General features: G+C 39.7%; 2 protein-coding genes across 2 annotated transcripts; both read left to right on the top strand.

Moving 5' to 3' along the window:
- The first annotated feature begins 894 nt into the window (after positions 1-894).
- On the top strand, positions 895-9,104 carry LOC115415470 (elongation of very long chain fatty acids protein 4-like). Its single transcript, XM_030129057.1, has 7 exons — positions 895-1,130; positions 2,868-2,959; positions 3,219-3,406; positions 4,017-4,097; positions 5,269-5,440; positions 7,090-7,217; positions 7,733-9,104. Exons 2-7 carry the CDS (start codon positions 2,893-2,895, stop codon positions 8,012-8,014), a joined length of 918 nt encoding a protein of 305 aa, XP_029984917.1. The 5' UTR covers positions 895-1,130; positions 2,868-2,892; the 3' UTR covers positions 8,015-9,104.
- A 3,614-nt stretch (positions 9,105-12,718) lies between these two features.
- Positions 12,719-19,044, top strand: LOC115415468 (protein SOGA3-like). Its single transcript, XM_030129053.1, is given in 10 exon segments — positions 12,719-12,748; positions 13,078-13,300; positions 13,303-13,820; positions 14,401-14,625; positions 14,806-14,964; positions 16,194-16,262; positions 16,760-17,029; positions 17,102-17,482; positions 17,914-18,576; positions 18,723-19,044. Coding segments are annotated over 9 exon segments (2,583 nt in total). The 5' UTR covers positions 12,719-12,748; positions 13,078-13,113; the 3' UTR covers positions 18,834-19,044.
- The last annotated feature ends 298 nt before the right edge of the window (positions 19,045-19,342 follow it).

The following is a 19,342-nucleotide window of genomic DNA, read 5'->3' as shown; positions in this document are numbered from 1 at the left end:
ATATATGTGTTATTGTATTATGTGTTTATGTAAATCATATTATATTTGTTCATAATAATATAAAGCCAGAAACCTAATTATTTACTAGTAAGTATCAGTCATATTATGGCATAGTGTATAGATGTGATTAGACAAGGAAGGTTATTATTGTTATTAATAAAATAAGGAGAAGGGGTGGGAGTTTATAAGTTGTACTTCTCACTGCTTTTCGAATATGTATATGTCTTACGTTTAAGTGTTTTGTTTATTTATTTTCTTCTGTTTGACATTCATGTTCTAAATAAATACATCAATCAATCAATCAATCAATCAATCAATCAATAAATGAGAAGTTGAGGCCAAACATTGTTAAAATTGCACTTGTACTTTTTTGCACTAAAACAAATTAATTATTACATGTAGGTTATAATGCAGTTATTTTACTGCTTGAGGTCAAATTGGTCTGTATGTGGACCCTGAAGTAAAATGAGTTTGAGACCCCTGTCCCTGCCCTGTGGGTTTACAGAGGAGGAAACTAAATGCAGCTGAAAGTTGACAACTAGATTCAATGAAAGCCTGACGGCGCCATCTTGTGTACCAACAAGGGCATGACGGGAAATTGGCAGCTAATGTGTTAGGAGCTGGTTTGCATTAACGCTCAAACATTTCTACAGAAGTTCATTAGGACTATTAATAAGGTGAATGGCTACTCTTGGGTATTTAGTAATTCATGAATATATTTTACGCGTACTTTTAATCACTACATACCAATATAAATAAGACGTCTCTTCCTGTCGTTCAGTCCAACATATGCTGCCATCAGCTCTCCCTCGCGTGCACACACGAGACATGAGGGTGAATCCCCGCATGCGCACATCCATCTGGCATCTAAACGTCTGGAGATTGGAAAGAAGATGATGCGACTGAGCGGCCGGCACGGACAGAAAGCATAATTAGCCTATCTTACTCAATGATTTTCACTTGCCTTGTGTAGTTTCTTGCCAAATTTCTGTTTAATGTCGAACTTAAACCGGCGCGGTGTAAAGACTGAGCGGCTGTAAACGGTAGAAGAAGAAAACGGAGCAGTAATTGAAAGGAGTTGGGCATCAAATTGCACCGGATGTCATTACACGCTCTTAAATATCGAGCACGTAAGTATCGTCTTTTCAGCCTTGTGTCCTAGCTAAACCTGCTGCACTTTAGCTTTTCACATTTCCGTTATGTTTTCCAGTTTGCTTTAAAAAAAGGTAGTAAAGTTTTCAGTCATGTCTGGGGTTGTTTTAGGTCGCTGTGGTGTCCCTTTGTCCACACTATTCTATTCCTCAGTGGGTCAAAGGAGACACGCTAATAGCCTCATATCTTATAATATATAAGACAACATAGCTTCTTTTTTTTTTAAATCACAGTTTGGTGAATGTTATGTTTGCGTCAGTTTGTTGTTTTTGGTCCTGTGAGATGCACACCTGTTCATCTAAAAAAAAAAAAAAAAAAAAAAAAAAAAAAAGCAGTGCAACAGAAATATACCTAAAATTGCAAACCTAAAGCATCTATGCTGTAATATTGTAGCTGCAGATAAGCTAACTTCTTTATTAATATGCTCATTTTATTACATTCCAGTTATATTCGGCTCTATTCCTGTTGAGTTTAAGTCTATTTTTGCATGATGTAGTTGTTTTGTGTGTATGTGCCACATGTAGTCAGATAACCATCGACAGGCTTGTGGGTCGTTGAGCATTTGTACTTATGCCTGTGTCTAAGCTCGTTGATCAATTGAATTTAAGCCTCTTGAGCGGCCCGAGCGAAACCTGCTGACACATGCGCCCCTGCCTTTTTGTGTGCGCACAAACCCGGTTAACCCGCTCTATCCCATTTTCATCACTAAACCAAAACTAGGGTGGGTCTGTCATTATGAAGTTTGGAAGTGTCTGCAAAATTATTACTCTAAGGTTAAATTAAAAAAAAGAAAAAATGCATGTGCACTGTTCTGTTAGTGAACACTCCGCCGTGGTCAGTAGTTACTGCACACAAGGCATTTAATAATTTAAAGGACAGATTATCTGACGCATCGGATTAATTATAGATTAATAAAGAGGCATCTGCTTCCAGCTCACAGGTGGATAACAAGTGTTTATTATGCAACACAGGTTAGGCTAATTTGAGTCAATGAGTCACTCTTGATGGAGCTTACTACCAGCAGTTTATTTCTATTTATTACTACTGAGCTATTACGTGATGCATTCTTGAATAGTTCATTTTAAATAGGTTAATGAGTTATTAAATACGTGCTATTCAGTTATTGAATCTGTCCTTTATTTAACTTAAATATATTAGAGGCCTGGTGAAACGGAGAGCAACATCAGGAACAGAGGAGGAGGAATTGCAGAATCCAATGTCCTCCATTTCCTTTTATTATCTTAAACTGTTGTGACTGACCAGCAATCATAAGAATCAATGCAAAGTGCATTAACATCCTATGGAGTTCCTGTTACTCTGATCTTTCAAATGAAAGCATGTGAAAAGCTGCTTTGTGATCTTTCAGGATGTTTCCAGTGATGGGGAATGGAGAAAAACTTTATTATCTTGAACTGAACTCCCTGCATTAGCATCATATAAAACACAGTATATCCAAGAGGTGCTCACATTGTGGCTATTTTAAACATACTATGTCTGACAAGAGCTCAGTGGGCTTAGAAGCGACTTTAATAGGGTTCTTTTTCAGTACAATATTGCCTTTTAGGCGTATGGCAGACAGGTTTTACAAATGCCATATAAAAGGGCTGATTTATTACACAGTGAAACTACTAGTTCAACTGTCTACATTTGTGTGGCATTTAATTTAATGTGGGTTTTGTTCAGTAACTGACTTTTTCTCCCTCTCTCTGATCCAGTGTAATCAAGACCAACGGCAGAGCCATGGAGGTTGTAACACATTTTGTGAATGACACTGTAGAATTTTACAAATGGAGCCTTACTATAGCAGGTAAGCTGGGATCTTGAATGTTTGTGTGGTAAATCACTCAACTGCAGTGCTTATCTTCAGACTTCAGACAAAATCATTCATCAATAATGACTGCATAATCACAAACTTGCTTGCAGAGTGAGGGGAAAGTGGTCCATAAGTGTGCACAGTTTAACTATAGGGTGATTAGAGAAGAAGGAGACTGTCATATGATAGTTCTAATTAAAAAAGATAAGTGCAGAGTGCCACTAATGATGCAAATAACTCTTTTTACTCCCAGACAAGAGGGTGGAGAACTGGCCCATGATGTCATCTCCTTTCCCCACTCTGGCCATCAGCTGCCTGTACCTGCTCTTCCTGTGGGCGGGGCCTAGATACATGCAGGATCGCCAGCCGTACACACTCAGGAAGACCCTCATAGTCTACAACTTCAGTATGGTGGTCCTCAATTTCTACATCGCCAAAGAGGTCTGTGTTACACATGGAGACATTTCTATTTGTCTAATGGTTCATGTATTCAACTTGGTCTCATATAGGTTGGTTTGTCATGATGCAAAAAAGACAAAAGGGCAGCAACTCAATCTGCTCAGTTAAATTCATATCATAAAATCCTTCTAGCTTGCAGCTGCTATTTGTTGTGGCTCTCAGTTGTGTTTTCACTGTGTCATTACAATAAGAATGATAGTGTGGAGAAAACCAGTAAAGGAATTTAAATGCAAGCAGTGATGTAAGCTGCTACTGATAGATGTACAGCTTAATGTAATGAAGAGAGAAAATACTGGAATACAGCTGCATCTCTTTCATATTGCATAGTAAGGGTGGAACAGTGAGTGTTCAGATGCATGATAATAATTATGGTTTAGATGAATATATGAACCATGTTGAGTGGTATGTATTGGATAATTATACTGTGAGATATGTGTAAGGCAAGGATTTTAGTATCTGAAAAATGTTGTAACACATCTGGTTTGAAGAAAGACATTTGCATCTTTTGTGTCTTGAAAAATTGTGTCATTTTAGAGTTCACTTTTGATAACTGCTTTTCTGATTTAGTTTGCTTTTCTTTTTTTTTCTTCAGCTCCTACTAGGCTCCCGAGCAGCCAGATACAGCTACCTCTGTCAGCCTGTCAACTACTCCAATGATGTCAATGAAGTCAGGGTAAGTTTCTTCCTACATAACAAACAACAAACAAGTGGTGCCAGGCACAACAAACCCCACCCCTCGCATGTATTTCACCCATTATAAGTAAATGGGAAGATTGTAAAAAATCATAAAAAATTTTAACTTGGACCTACCTTTCCCAAAATGTATTGACATCTATTCTGGGTCACTGGCAATCTATAAACTCGACTTGGTATGAATTGAACCACTAGTTTTGCTGCTAAAGTGTTAACAAACAAACAAACCGAACCAAAAACAATACCCCTTGCCTACCCTTCAGGGGGCAGGGCAAAAACAAGATACATAGAACATAGCTACATACTGAAAGACATTAATCCAGAAAAACAGCTCTGGCATGACTTCATATCCCAATAAACCTGCTTAGATAAAGAACCACCGTTCTGGTAAGTGCATTTATTTTGGTCTGGAGTAAACTAGTAGAGAAATAAAGAGAGGATTGGAAGCTAAAAGTTTCTATCTGTAGTGATTTGAGGACATGTAGGGTGTGGCCTGTGCAAGGAGTGACGTGAGTAATTCATCTCACCACTCTAAAACTCCTCCCTCTCCTCCACCTTTGGGCCTTACTCTTTAATGATGGCATTAGTAAGGGATAAGAGATACCAGAGCGTCATGGCTTAGAGAGCAAATGTTTTACTCTGTGTATGTGTACGTAAACAGAGAGGAATGAAGCTGAGCTATATAGAACAATACAGAGAGACAGTAGAATAATATAAGGGGTTAATATCTTAATGTAAGTAAATGTGTGATGTGTTTGTTTTATTGATCTCTCCATATGCTACTTAATTACTGAGCTTTTAATTTCCCCTTATGAGCAAGTGTCATATATCTGCACAACTGAAGTGTGGATGAATAACAAGGCATTTGCTTCGCATGTACACATGTTGTACTAATATACAAAACCTCTAACAGCTCTGCATGCCATTACCATACCTACACTGACCTTTATGTACCCGTTCTTCCCCGCTTTCTTAAATATTTTTGCTATTTAACTGAAAAGAATAAGACTCTTAGAGGATTCTATTGACACTGTTATGGTGTGCATCCTGTCAGAGGTGTCAAAGGTGCCATCACACTTGGTCATGTTGGCATCAAGGATTCACTAAGAATGATCCAAATAAATTCACTCAAACTGTTTTTGTGTCTCTAGATAGCATCTGCTCTGTGGTGGTACTATATCTCCAAAGGAGTGGAATTCTTGGACACAGTATTTTTCATCCTGAGAAAGAAGTTCAACCAAGTCAGCTTCCTCCACGTCTACCATCACTGCACCATGTTCATCCTCTGGTGGATTGGCATCAAATGGGTCCCCGGTGGACAATGTGAGTATCTGAGTTTGTGTTTTATACACTTTGGGCTGGATCTACTAAAGGTTTGCGTGTATAAAAACGTGTGTAAACTCATTGCACACACAAAAAAATGCACAAACTGATTTACTAACAGTGCACACTAAGGGTTGCGTCTTTCAAAGGTGCAAAATAGCATGTCTGCATCCAGTTAGTATGTTTGGCACAATGAATATGCAATATGGGGCGTTTACACGCAATTGTGTGTGTGCTGGGAGGAGAAAATGTAAATATATTAATTTAGCACACGCAAAGTGATTTGTCAAACCTGAAAACAATTTTACTCATAGAAACTGCGTCTATATTTAGCACATCTCAAAGGGAGGTGCAAACTGTTTGTATGTGTAATTGCACATACATGGCTGCGGTTATTGTCGCAAGAAGGAGACGATGAAACAAGACAGAGAACGCGTTTTTCACCCTTGCATGAACGTTTTTGGAATGAATGAGGGAGTACTCATTAAAACATATGGCCTATCCAGCCTTGTCATTTTGGAGCTGTTGGAGGAAGTCAGAACAGATTTGGAGCCAATCACACAATATCTGCAATGACAAAACTCCTGGCAAGTTTGCATTTTTTTTGCATCTGAGTCATTTCAGCACACAATAGCTATTACAGCTGGGATCTCCTTATCCCGTTGTAGCTCACCGGCCGACAGGCCATAAGCTATTGTCGTCATTCGGCGTCCGGCGGCAGTGTCTGTCGTCATCGTCTGTTGTCGTTGTCTGTCATCATCGTCGTCTGTGCTCTGTCGTCCGTTGTAAAACTTTCAATCGTCTTTTTCTCCGAAACTACAGTTTCGATTGACTTCAGATTTGGTATACAGCTTCTTTATGATGATGTCAACAAAAGTTAGTGAAATTATTTGGATCTGGATCTGATTCTGGATTTGGTGTGACTTTGAAAAATGTTCCCATTATAAGAGATAGGAAGTGGATTGATGCAATAAATCAGCAAGTATCAATGATATCAAGTTGGAATTTGAATTTTTTACAGATCTGATTGGAGTATGACCAAAACATGGGCTATTTCTGTAATATAATAAATACATATAACTGGGTGATAGTAAATGGCATCTGGATACATTTCCCAAAGCTTTTAATTTGGCCGGTAAGCTACAGGGCCATTGGTCCTATTTTCAGATGTGCTGTCTGAGGTCCTAAATGCCATGTCGCGCCAGATGGCCAGGTTTATTAGGTTTCCACACACACACCCCTTGAATGAGACCAAGCAAGGCGCCTTTGCTGTAGCTCATTTAAGTGTTTATTTGCTTCATCTACCAACACCTCTAATTCTATAGGGTCAAATTTAGCTCTGTGCTTTCGTCTCTCCAAACTCACCATGCTGCAAACCAACAAAAAACACACAAAACCCTCATTTAAATAGGCGTGTCTCCAACACGTTTGCACCTGTTGTCATTTACGCAATCACTCTTAGTAAATCACCAGCAAACGGCGGTTCAACCCCACACGCAAAATTCTAGATTGCACATGCAAATTAGTACACACAAATTAGGATCTTAGTAGATCCGGCCCTTAAACAGGAAGTCGGTTTCGGCAGAATTGATCGTTATAACTGTGGGTTGTGTTTGTCACTATTAACTTACGTGATTTACTTTCTGCAGCTTTTTTCGGTGCAACCATCAACTCCTCCATCCACGTCCTAATGTATGGGTACTATGGCCTCGCAGCTCTGGGACCTCAAATGCAGAAGTACCTCTGGTGGAAGAAATACCTTACCATTATTCAGATGGTAGGAATCACATTAGACTAACAATTACTAATGGCTATTGTAGAAAGTCACAAGGATTTAATTGTTGTTAGTAGTATGCAGGTCACATCAACAACCACATTAATTCAGATCTTTCAAAGTTTTAAACCTTTGTTCTGAGACACATTCTTCTAAATATTCTCATCAATTCATTCCTGTTTGTTTGGCAGTTTGACAATGGTTATCCTTGATCATTTTCAAGAATTAAAAAAATGAAGTATCAGTATGTGATTCCAAGATTTATCCAAGAACTGTGACAATAACCAGATTGGTTGTAAGTGAATTTCTGTTGAGGTCATTGATAGTTCGTATTTCATTTTTCATTACATGATCATGGATATGCAGCAACAAAACTGTTTGTGCGGAAGGACTGACTGTAGCACATTCACAGAGCTTACTATTGCTTTTGTTGGACAAAAACCTTCCCTTTTATAATGTTCCAGTCTAGCGTTTGCTTTATGTTATCTAACGGTTGACCAAACTCTTGTGTTGAACAGATCCAGTTCCACGTCACCATCGGCCACGCAGGTCACTCGCTCTACACAGGCTGTCCATTCCCCGCCTGGATGCAGTGGGCTTTGATTGGCTATGCTGTCACCTTCATCATCCTGTTCGCTAACTTCTACTACCACGCATACCGACGCAAACCATTCTCCAGTCAGAAGGGAGGCAAGGCCGTTGCAAACGGCACCACTATGGTAACTAACGGCCATAGCAAAGCAGAGGAAGTGGAGGATGATGGAAAGAAGCAAAAGAAAGGAAGAGCGAAAAAGGAGTAAACAGAGGAAGAGGTCTGGTGTTTAAAGGACAGTTTTGTTTTCAGGGCCAGAGAAGGAAGGGGGAGGGAAGGGCAAAACAGAGAAGTTCAAAGCAAACAAATCCTCACCATCTCTGCAAATACTGTAGAAGGATGTGATTTGTGACCAACTGGAAACGGTGAAAGGGTAGCAGTGTGTATTTATCGGTGTGTATGTAAAGGGCTCTGGTTTTGAGAGTGATAGAGGGGTGTTGGTTGTCTTCAAAAACAGGGTTTTTTTTATTGAAAGAAAGCAAATGCTGATCATGTAGGCTCTGTGCTGTTCTGTCCAAATGTGCTTTGGACCGTAATAGGACCAAATAATCCTCCACTCAGCATTCACTAACTCGTCAACCAAATTCACCTCCAATTTTTGTACTCTGGATTCCAGTGTTGTTTTATCTGAAAGCTTAAATAGTCTTAAATATGCTTATTTATTTTCTAGTGCTCTAAAAGAGTTTTAATGAATTTAACTATGACCAACAAAAGAACATGCAAAGGCTGTACCAAAGGGAAGTTTTTGTTTACAGTACATAGAGTCAGACAAATGAAGAAACCCACTACAAATTCTCACTGCCATCTACTGTTTTTGACTACTCTGATCATATCTATTCCATCTACCAGTCCTATACGTCACGGACTTCATTATCCGCTTTATCAGACTGATTTAACTGTGCTGCATTTACAGTTTGATGCTATTTTTTTTTTGTGTTCATTGTGAATTAAAAACTTTGTTAAAACACTTGTGGGGAAGAGGACTGTAGTTTCTTATTAGTGTTTATGCAAAACTGTTGGTATCTTTGTCATAATACATTTTTTTTTGTGGGTCATTGAGTTTTATTTCTTTTTGCTGTGCAATGTAGCTAAAGTGCAAGAATAAGGGGTTGAATTTCAGCTCAGTGCTGTCTCACTGCCACGTAGGACCGAAGGGAAACTCATCCTGAAAAAGACCTTTTTTAAGAACACAATCGATCATTTCTTTTGTTCCATTTTCACTCAATTTCTTTTAATGAAACTGGCACAGCTTCTCGCTGCACATATAACTGAAATAAAGACAATGTCAGCACCCTATAGTTACGTATTTGTCTCTGTTTGTTCATATGGGGGAATTGGTCTGACTACACACTGGTATCTTTTTGTAAGTAATTTATATGATCAGGAAGCTTCTCCATTTCCTCTTTTCATTCTCTCATTTGCTTCATCAGTCTCTTCCACCCTAGGTGATTGTGAGTAGGGCAGAGGTAGCCTGTGTCTTTGGCCTGTCCAGACAGATCTGCCCTAATCTTTGGGGGCAAATTGGCTTTACTTCCAAAAGAGCTTATTTCCACGTCACTCTGCGAGCTACGCAGGAAACCAGGTCACTGGTAGAGAAGCCTCAGATAATCTGCCATCAGATTGCTACTGCAGTTCTCAAACTGTATGGATTAGTTAACATATGGTAGTTGATGTATAAAATGGAAGGACTCTGCTGTATTTGTACAGTGACTGGCTTTTTTATCCACAGAACTGAATTTAATTTCTAGGTTCATGTCAGGACTTTACTCCTCCCTTTCACTCACATCTTTCACACTAGACATCCATTTCTTGTGAGGTCCATAACCAACACACAAACTATCATGTTTCACTGCATTGGGATCCATTAATTGCACCTCCTCAAGCCACAGTCATTTTCCTGCTGAGTGCACGCCTCAGCTCATGTGCATTTTGATATTTTATTATTTATCTGTTTTTTAATATTTTTCAGTTTGAATTTTCTGTACTTATTCTTTGTCAAAAATGTCTGTTTATTAATTAGCTCACTGTAACCTTCTTCCTCTCATTTGTATCTTTTACGGGCCTGCATCTTATCCTGGTGCACCACCACCTGTTGGTTAGCACCTACAACATCGACAAGCACGGATGTAGATGTGAATGATGGATTGGATGAGATGAGTAAGAGGAGGTGTATTTGTCCTCCCTTGGGACACAGAGGGATCTAAGCCAAGGTCTAAGAGGATTGCAGAAGGGCCAAGGCTTTTCTATCAAAGGCATTTAGTACAGGTCACTATAACCTGCTGGTGCAGGAACGTGAATGCACACAGGTGATTTCTACGTTTATCTGATAAATGCAGGAGTTTGGGTGTAACAAACACTTCATAATGTAAGATTCTAATAAGTCCATAACTATGCAATACTCTTTTAGGAAAAAATGTCATATCCATCTGCACAGATTGCTTCATCAATTCTTTTAATAATGGGGCACATTTAGTTTGACACTCAGCAACGTAGTCCTCTAAAAAGGCCATCTGGAGGGTGAAGTGTCGGTCATTTTGCAAGGGTTAAGCTCTTCAAACCCGACTCACTCTCTCATCTCATTAGCAATTATATGACTAACCTCACACTGTGGAAACTGTCAGCATTTTAGTGGCTGCCTATTGAGATAATTCTATGTGTGGAGAGCACCCTCTGCTGGGCTTCAATTATACCTGTACATCTGAGAAATATGAGATGTGAGACATTCAAAGTGATGTTTTTATTGTATTTTTAGGAAAGCGTTTAGTGTAAGTAGTTTAGTTTAAAAAAAAAAAAAAAAAAAAAGTTCACCATTGTTCAATCAAGTCTGCATTCTATCATTATGTTTAATTCAGTTAATCGTTCCAAAAGTGAAGCACCACCAAAGAATAATGTAAAGCAGAGCCTGTATTATGCCTGTGAGGTGAAAATTACAATCTCTTATTAATCAAGTTACCTCACATTATTACGACAACTACACTACATTTTTGTTAGTTCCCTACCTTTGGCCAAGAAATCTTAACTGTAAATGAAAAACAGTTACTATTTTGACATGTTTTAGCCCTTCCTCAAATTATCTTTGAATGAGCACTGATTCAAAAGAAAAATTATTGTGACAACTATAAAATAAAATAAAGTAAAGGTCTTACGTGTCATAGTCACAGGGTAAAACTCATTTTAGTTCAGGAGCCACATGCAGCCCAATTTGATCTCCAGTGTTCGTGGACTAGTAAAATAACAGCATAATAACCTATAAATAATAACTACAATTTTTTGTTGTTTAGAGCAAAAAAAAAAAAAAAGTGGAATTTTAACAATATTATGCCTCAGCTTTTCATTGATACATGTGCATTACAACTTAGAGATCACAGTGGATCCACAAAAACACAAAACATGTGGTAACAGGCAGAATATTGTTAGAATTCCACCTCTTTTTCTTGTTTCTCAAAGCTCAAAAGATATCCCCTCTTGAGACTTTAGGGCAGGGGTGTCAAACTCATTTTAGTTCAGGGGCCACATTCAGCCCAATTTGATCTCAAGTGGGCCGGACCAGCAACCAATACCAGTGAAAAAAGTAAAATTCTATTATGATCAGGTTTACATCTGTAAAGTTTCCTTAAAAATCTGAATATTATGAACAATTTGAATTGTCTTAAGAAAAACAAGTGCAATTTCAACAATATTATGCCTCGATTTATCAGTTTATCATTTACACATGTGCATTACAATCGCAAAAAACATGTAGTAACAGGCAGAATATTGGTAAAATTGCATTAACTTTACTTAAGACATTTCCGTTTGTTCATATTTGTTCAGGTTATTCACTTTTTTTTTTTTAAATAAAAGTATAATTTGGTCATGTAAACATTTTTGTGTAATTTTACTTTTTTACACCAAAAAACAAAGAGAAAATTTGGGGTTGTCATTATTTTTAGGTTATTATGATAATATTTTACTGTTCTGACCCACTTGAAATCTAATTGGACTGTATGTGTCTGTATGTGGAACCTGAATTAAAATGATTTTGACACCATTTATTGTTAATATCTAAAGTGTGATTTTTGCATTTTACAAATTCATCCCATGGGCCGGATTGGACCCTTTGGCTGGCTGGATTTGGCCCCCGGGCCACACGTTCGACACCTGTGTTTTAGGGCATCTAAAAATTATTGAGTCCAAATTTAAAGGACCATGTTTATTTTATATTTTACTCAGTCTTTAGTGTAATGTCAGAGAGAATGACAGAAAAAATAAATAAATAAATAAATAAATAACCGTTGTTGTTATTTTTGTTTTGCTTTGTACATTAAACTTTATTAATAAAAAAAAACAACTTCTACTTAATGTGACATGAGCTCAAATGTACACCTCCTAGTATTGTTATCACCATTTGTTTCTTACTTTTGTCTAATTTTCTACACTTTACCAAACTTCCTGGTGCCCCAAGTCCTCATATTCTTATCTTCATTCATCATTTATTTTTCCAACAATTTTAGCAACACATTTTAGTATATTTTCCTCATTTTGATGCTTTTTTTTTTTTTTTTTTTCTCATACTTTATTTACATAATACCATATATACATAGACCAGAACATGGCATGGAGAAAAACATAATGCTCGAGGTGAGGCAGGAAGAAATTAAATACAAATACATACATGGGTAAGTAAATTTGGTAAATAAAAGTAAAGGAATAAACTAGAAGAGAAAAAAATAAAATAAAATAAAAAATAAAAATAAAAATAATAATAATAATAATAATAATAATAATAATAATAATAATAATAATAATAATAATAAAATAATTAATTAATTAATTAATTAATTAATTAATTAATTAATTAATAACCTTTGGTACAGAAGCCCTTCACTTCCGGGTTGACGTCTGCGTCACGCGGTGCCCCGTGCCCCTGCAGTGCCTGGCGGTGCCCTGTGTGACAGCTCCGGTAAGATTCCACATCAGGATTCCTCTGTTGTGGCTTGTTTGGTATTATCTTATTATTTACATTTTTTTTTAAAAAATTGTGAATGTAAAATCCAGTCTTTATTGGACAAATGATGTCATAGACTCAATCAAAGTTACATTTTAGGTCAAATGTGAGTTTAGAAAAATAAGTTTGAGAAAAGCGACACCTAGCTGCTGCTAACGGAAGCAAATAGGCCCTCGAGAGGAAGTAGTTTTAAAAGATTTAAGCAGAAGCTGAGCTGCTTAAATGTGAACGTTAGTGTGTTTCTTATTCAGGTTTTATTTATTTTGCTCAGTGTGTACGACTAGGTTTATGTTTGTGAGTTTGTCGTAGTGGAGCAGAGGATGAAGTCCACCGCAGGGGGCGCTGCAGCTCCTCCATCACCGTCAACTTCATCCTCCTCCTCGGACAATAGCGCAGGGAGGAGGCTGCACCGGGCTCCCTCAGCCCAGGAAGGGGCCAACAAGAGACCCATCGGACTCAGAGGCAGGTCTAGGTCTTCTCCTGCTGCGGATAGGGGTAAATGCACTGGGTGAACTGGAGGTCCGCGGACGGAAGGGAGAGGGAGCCCGAGAGCCGCGGAGAGGCAGCTGTTCAACCGGATGGTGCTGAAGCTGATGTCGGAGCAAACAGGGCGGATGCTGTCAGAGAAGAGCCCATAGATTCAGGCTCCGCTTTACGCCTTCCCTGCCTTAAAAGTGAACGATCAGCCCGTCCGTGGTCGAGCCCAGCGTCGGTGAAGGAGACCAGGAGGAACCCCGGAGGCGAAGGCATTCACAGGGGGAGAGTCGGTGTGTCTGTGGGCTGCGGACCGGGTTTGTGGAGAGGAGGATGCTTACAGGCTGAACTGATCCACTTCCATCTGCAGAAGAGATTGAAGAGAAGAAGTGCGAAGATGCAGACCAAGACAGACAGCAGAACCACAGAAGAGGCCGCCCAGGCCGAGCCGGAGCCGGCTGCAGAGGCTCCAGAGGCGGGGTCCGTGACACAGCAGGACGAGGCCTTTGACGACGAGATGGAGAGGCTGCTGGAGGAAAATGAAGACCTCAAGGTTTGGCACTTCATGTTTTGTGGTTTTTTTCATGATACCTGTGCTGTGTCATCACTTAGGAGGTATTTTCTAGATGATAACAGTGCAGACTTGCAGGCCACAGGCTTGTAGTGTGTCAGACATGCTTGTTTGTGGCCTTCAGTCTGGATTTTATGTTTGTTGTCTCATTCACAATTTAAGGATAGACATGAAAACACAAGATTATTTGATGTGGGCATTTTTAATGTACTCACCCAGGAGACAGTGCTTAAATTACACCAGTTATGGTATGCCTAATTGGTTATTGATCACATTGGTATTGATTTGCAAGGATGAATGATAGGAAGGGGAGTAGACATGGATGCTGGGTCTGGATTGCATGAAGTACGTGTCATGTTTGCAGTCACAAACTGATGTTCTTTAGTTGGAAAATCCTGTTTTATCTTTTTAAAGTTGTCTGTGTTTGGCTCACATCCAAAATACCCATTACTCCGTCTGTGGAGTCAGAAGTCAGACGTTAAAACAGTTGAGGTTAATCTTGCTGATCTTAGTCTTAACTGTCTCATAATTGTGACACATAATTGTTGCTTTGGGACACCAGTGCGAGATAGAGGAGATGAGGACAGAGATGGATGAGATGCGTGACACATTCTACGAGGAAGATACTTGCCAGCTGCAAGAAATGAGGCGGGAGCTGGAGAGAGCCAATAAAAACTGCCGGATCCTGCAGTATCGTCTGAGAAAGGCTGAGAGGAAGAGGCTGCGTTATGCCCAGACGGGAGAGATCGATGAAGAGCTGCTCAGGAGTCTGGAGCAGGACCTGAAGGTACAGATGGGAGGGGAGGGCGCTGTGTGTCTGTCTGGATTATATTGTTGCACTGTGTGTATTTTCATCCTTAAAGAGCCAAAGTACTCTCTTGGAGATATACTGAAATCAAATAAACTGTGCTTTCATAATAGAAGTCATCTGTAATACACACTAATCATCATGTTACACTGATCACAGGTGGCCAAAGACGTGTCTGTGAGGCTTCACCACGAGTTGGAGAAGGTGGAGGAGAAACGCACAAAGACAGAGGATGAGAATGAAAAACTGAGACAAAAGCTTATAGAAGTGGAAGTGACCAAACAAGCTCTGCAGAATGAACTAGATAAAACCAAAGAGGTGGGTATCACATTCACTATTAAGAGACAGATATTTAAAGGGAATATATGTAGTAATTGTACTTTAAATAAATCTAATAAGACCTTAAATTAACATCTGAACGTTTAGAATAAAGAGCTATGAAGTTATGCTATCTAATCTATTGGATTGCAGAGATATGAATTACATTTATTTACATTGATGGACATTTATGTGACCACTAGAGGGAGTAGTGAGTCACTCTGTGAGTAAAACTAACATCATGGGCCTTTGATCAAAGCAATAGAAAGTGATGAGATGGGATTATAACCGTTAAGACACAATTTTTAGAGTCAAAGAAAGTGTCAAAGTGATAAAACTTAGAATCACTGTTGTTTTCACCACTGGACACAGCTCTAAATGAAAAGAATGGAGTTTGATGTTGAAATCAGAGCATATCTTCTACACAGCTGAGTTTGATTATGAGGCTTATGAAGGTATAAAGTTATTATTTGATGTTATTATCTTTGCTAAGTTACTGTTTGTTGATCCACGGTTCAGACTAAACTGTGACAGTTCTGACCTTTAGATGATTTGAAACAGGTCAAAACAGAATAGCTGCACTTAACAGCTATTGACAACACATACCATACAGAAAACAAAGGTGATTTGTGGATTTACTGTGGCTATTTTCTGGCTAAAATCAGAGCAAACAGAGCTACAATGTAAACAATCAGGTGACCCAAAATATGAAGATTATACAAATAACCGGCTATAACCGGAGTTTGAAGAAGAAAACTTGATGAGACCATAATACAGATGTGTGTAAACAATGAGCTGTGTTCTTTATTCAGTGAGCGATACAGTCAGTGCGTGCATAGTGTTGATTGGCCGGTGGTTTTAGTAGTTGTAAGTGTGTACTGGTACATGACTTCCCCTACTGTTGAGAGTTCAGACCGATACTACATAGAACCCCTTTAAGTCACATGTGCAGCTTTAGATTTTGATCAGCAAACTATCTTTTTCATTAGGTAAGTGGGATATAATCTGACCCAAAAGAAATGGATATACTGTTTCTATTTAAAAATGAGATCAATTCAGCATAATAGCAACAAAATATGTAGGAAATATCTCCCCTTTAAAATCTCTTATCCCACTTTTTAGTCCTAAAATTTATAATGCACTGCTACGGTGGTCCATAACTGTATAGTCACATAAATGTGCTCTAATCAAAGTATTTGTTAGTTATTCTATTCACTGTTCTTCCTCAGTCTCAGAAGAGAAGAGGAAGCAAGGACATCCAGAAGACAGACAAAAAAGCAGCACAGACTCCAACTGAGGTGAGATCTCCTTGAAAATCAAGATCTTCTATCCAACATATTTTCTTAGATAACAGTTTAGAGATGCTTCAAATTGTCGCTGAAAGGAGATAAATATCTGTTTAAGGAACATCTATATTAATAATGATATTAAGTTTTTTCCCATATATGTGAGTCTTAATCTTACTGATTTATATAATGTATTCCAGATGAGGTTGAATTAGATAATGGGAGGTTAAAGGAGTTGGCCAGAGAGATGTAAGTTTTAAAAAGCTGAGAGTTTGCAAAGCTCCAACAATTACTTTGGACTTCGCCGACCTCAGATGTCCATTTGGTTAAATGCTAGATGTTTTGGCACAGAGAAATGTGTTATACAACCTCTACAGTTTAATCTTAAATCTGTCCGTCTTTATGTCTTATTGCAGAAACCAACCCTCTGAACTTCAGAATTAAGTTTCAGCTCTCACTCTTTAGATATACATTTACTAGGACAGTGTGTTCTCTGTTACTTTCTCCAGGAGGACAATGAGGACCTTAAGTGCCAGCTCGCTTTGATCAAAGAGGAAGCAGTGCTTATGAGGAAGAAGACGGCCAAGATCGACAAAGAGAAGGACCGTCTGGAGCAAGAGCTACAGAAGTACCGCTCCTTCTACGGTGAACTAGACAGTACCCATCCCAAAGGGGAGGCTGGTGGGCCACCCACCACCCGCGAATCAGAGCTGAAACTGCGGCTTCGTCTGGTGGAGGAGGAAGCCAACATCCTGGGAAGGAAGATCGTTGAACTGGAGGTAAGACCAGACAAATCTGAGCAGAGCTTTGAGTGGAGACCATGATGAATAATTTGTTTTTCTTTGCTACAGGTTGAGAACCGTGGTCTGAGGGCGGAGCTTGACGACCTCCGTGGCGAGGGAGAGGGTGCAGGAAGCTCTGGGTGCGGAGCGATGGGTGGAGTGGGCGCGGGGAGAGGCCTCGGAGACGATCTGACGGACCTTCGACAACAGCTGCAGTTAGTGGAGGACGAAGCAGAGTTGCTGAGGAGGAATCTTGCTGATGCTGAGGAGCAGAACAAGAGGGTGACCACAGAGCTGAACAAGTTAAAGTTCAAAGCTGGTACACATGAGGGAGGCACCCGGCATGGAGGAGGAGGAGCAGGAGGAGTAGGGATTGATGGAGCAAAGGTAGAAGCCCTGCAGGAAGAGCTGAAAGCAGCACGACTACAGATCAATGATCTAAGTGGAAAGGTAGGAAAGGGCTCACCCATACTCACCAAATACTGACTAGTTTTCCTATCCCTGTGTTAAACTTGTTGAACCTGATTTTCAAAACAAATGTGAAATTTAAAGCGTGTAATTGCTAAGGTTGTGCATAGTAGATCTTAGGGTTTTTTGGATGTTAAGTCATGGATTTCATAGCATCATCCTCATTTCATTGCATCATCTTTCATTGCAGATCAGTGAAATATAGGCCTTTTATGAAGCTGATGCCACACGTACTAATGATAAAATTTAGCTTTGAAGGTCTAACATCATACATTCATATATAAGTTTAGTTCAGTTGATTAGATTGACTTTAATTATTTCACATGTACTGTTTCTGCCTTTTCCCCCATATCCATAAGTCAAATTAAAACTTATTTAAAGTCTACCTTTCCCACTTCTCTGTTTTCCCTCAGGTAATGCAGCTTCAGTACGAGAACCGTGTGCTGCTCTCCAATATGCAGCGTTACGACCTGGCCTCCCATCTCTCCTTGCGGCCGAGCCCAAGGGACAGTGACGCAGAGAGCGATGCTGGTGGAGCAACAAGCGGACGCCGTGAGAGTGACGAGGACTCCACTTCCTCCCGCCTCCTCCCACCACATCGCAAGCGTGAGGGCCCCGTAGGCGGGGAAAGCGACTCAGACGAAGTCAGGAATAATAATGGAAACAGCCGATGCTTGACGCCCACACGGGGGCTCTACACGCCCACAGGACCTGAGGGTGCCGCCTCCTCCGCCTTAGCCCGCTTCCTGCCTGGCGGCCGGTGCAGCTTGCGAGATAGGCAGCAGATGATTGACATCCGTGTGGAGGCAGAGCGACTCGTTCGGACCATCGACCGGCTCATCGCAGACACAGCCACCATCATCTCAGAGGCGAGGGTCTATGTTTCCAATGGCGACCTTATGTACGGACGAGGAGGTGAGGAAGGTGCAGAGGATGATGGGAGTCGGATCAGGGAGCATGAGCTGCTTTATCGCATTAATGCTCAAATGAAGGCCTTCCGGAAGGAACTGCAGGCCTTCATAGACAGACTGGAAGTGCCAAGGCTGGACGACAGAGACACAGATGAACCGCTGTCGGTGAGAAAATCCACGTTGTATTTTGTGGTGGCACATAAAATATCTCAAACAGCTTTATGCTAATTCTGTTTCTTCCCTTTTCTCATTTAATTCAACCTCTTATTTCTTATCTGTTATGGTCCGTCACTCCGCTGTTCTTCACCCAGATGTTCCAGCCCATCATTTTGCTCATCCTCATACTCGTACTGTTCTCATCCCTGTCTTATGCCACCATCTTTAAACTAGTCTTTCTTTTTACTCTGTTCTTTGTTCTGTGATGTACAACTCCCTTTATTTACATCATCCCCTGTTTTGTTTTGCTCTGTTTATTTTATTTCCTCCTCCCCGCATCATTTGTTGCCAAGGTAACCAAAAGCACAGGAAAAGCTCTGCCCTTGACAAAGCCACAGTCACGTTTAACAAAGTGTGGCTGAATTCAACACTGGAGCGTATATGATCTACAACACATTACAGTCTGCAGCAGTCCATCAACAAGGTGAGTTCCTCTGTAAAGCTGAGCTTTACAAAAGATTTGACAAAACAGGAGCAGCTGTTACGGTGTGTTGACACTGAAGCAGATAGTATCACACACTTATAAATGTGTCACATAGCTGTTTTGCTGTTTGTTGTTTTGGAAAGTGAGGCCAAAATGTGAAGACAGGAGATCTAAGAAATGAAAACAACAAACTAAGGGGTACTCTGAAATTATGTTAATCTACAAATGCCCCACAGTTGTGTAAATAAATGAACAAATTACAGTTACTTTGACATTTGTTATAACTGTGTT

This window comes from Sphaeramia orbicularis, chromosome 24, assembly GCF_902148855.1.
Source record: "Sphaeramia orbicularis chromosome 24, fSphaOr1.1, whole genome shotgun sequence".
Classification (NCBI taxonomy): domain Eukaryota; kingdom Metazoa; phylum Chordata; class Actinopteri; order Kurtiformes; family Apogonidae; genus Sphaeramia; species Sphaeramia orbicularis.
Note: the sequence above shows the minus strand (reverse complement) of the source record. Positions and strands in the feature narration are given on the sequence as shown.

Coding starts and splice junctions, on each gene's coding strand:
- LOC115415470 (XM_030129057.1), top strand. CDS start 2,893: ATGGAGGTTGTAACACATTTTGTGAATGACACTGTAGAATTTTACAAA. Junction 5,441..7,089: donor ATGGGTCCCCGGTGGACAAT/GTGAGTATCTGA, acceptor TACTTTCTGCAG/CTTTTTTCGGTGCAACCATC. Junction 7,218..7,732: donor ACCTTACCATTATTCAGATG/GTAGGAATCACA, acceptor TGTGTTGAACAG/ATCCAGTTCCACGTCACCAT.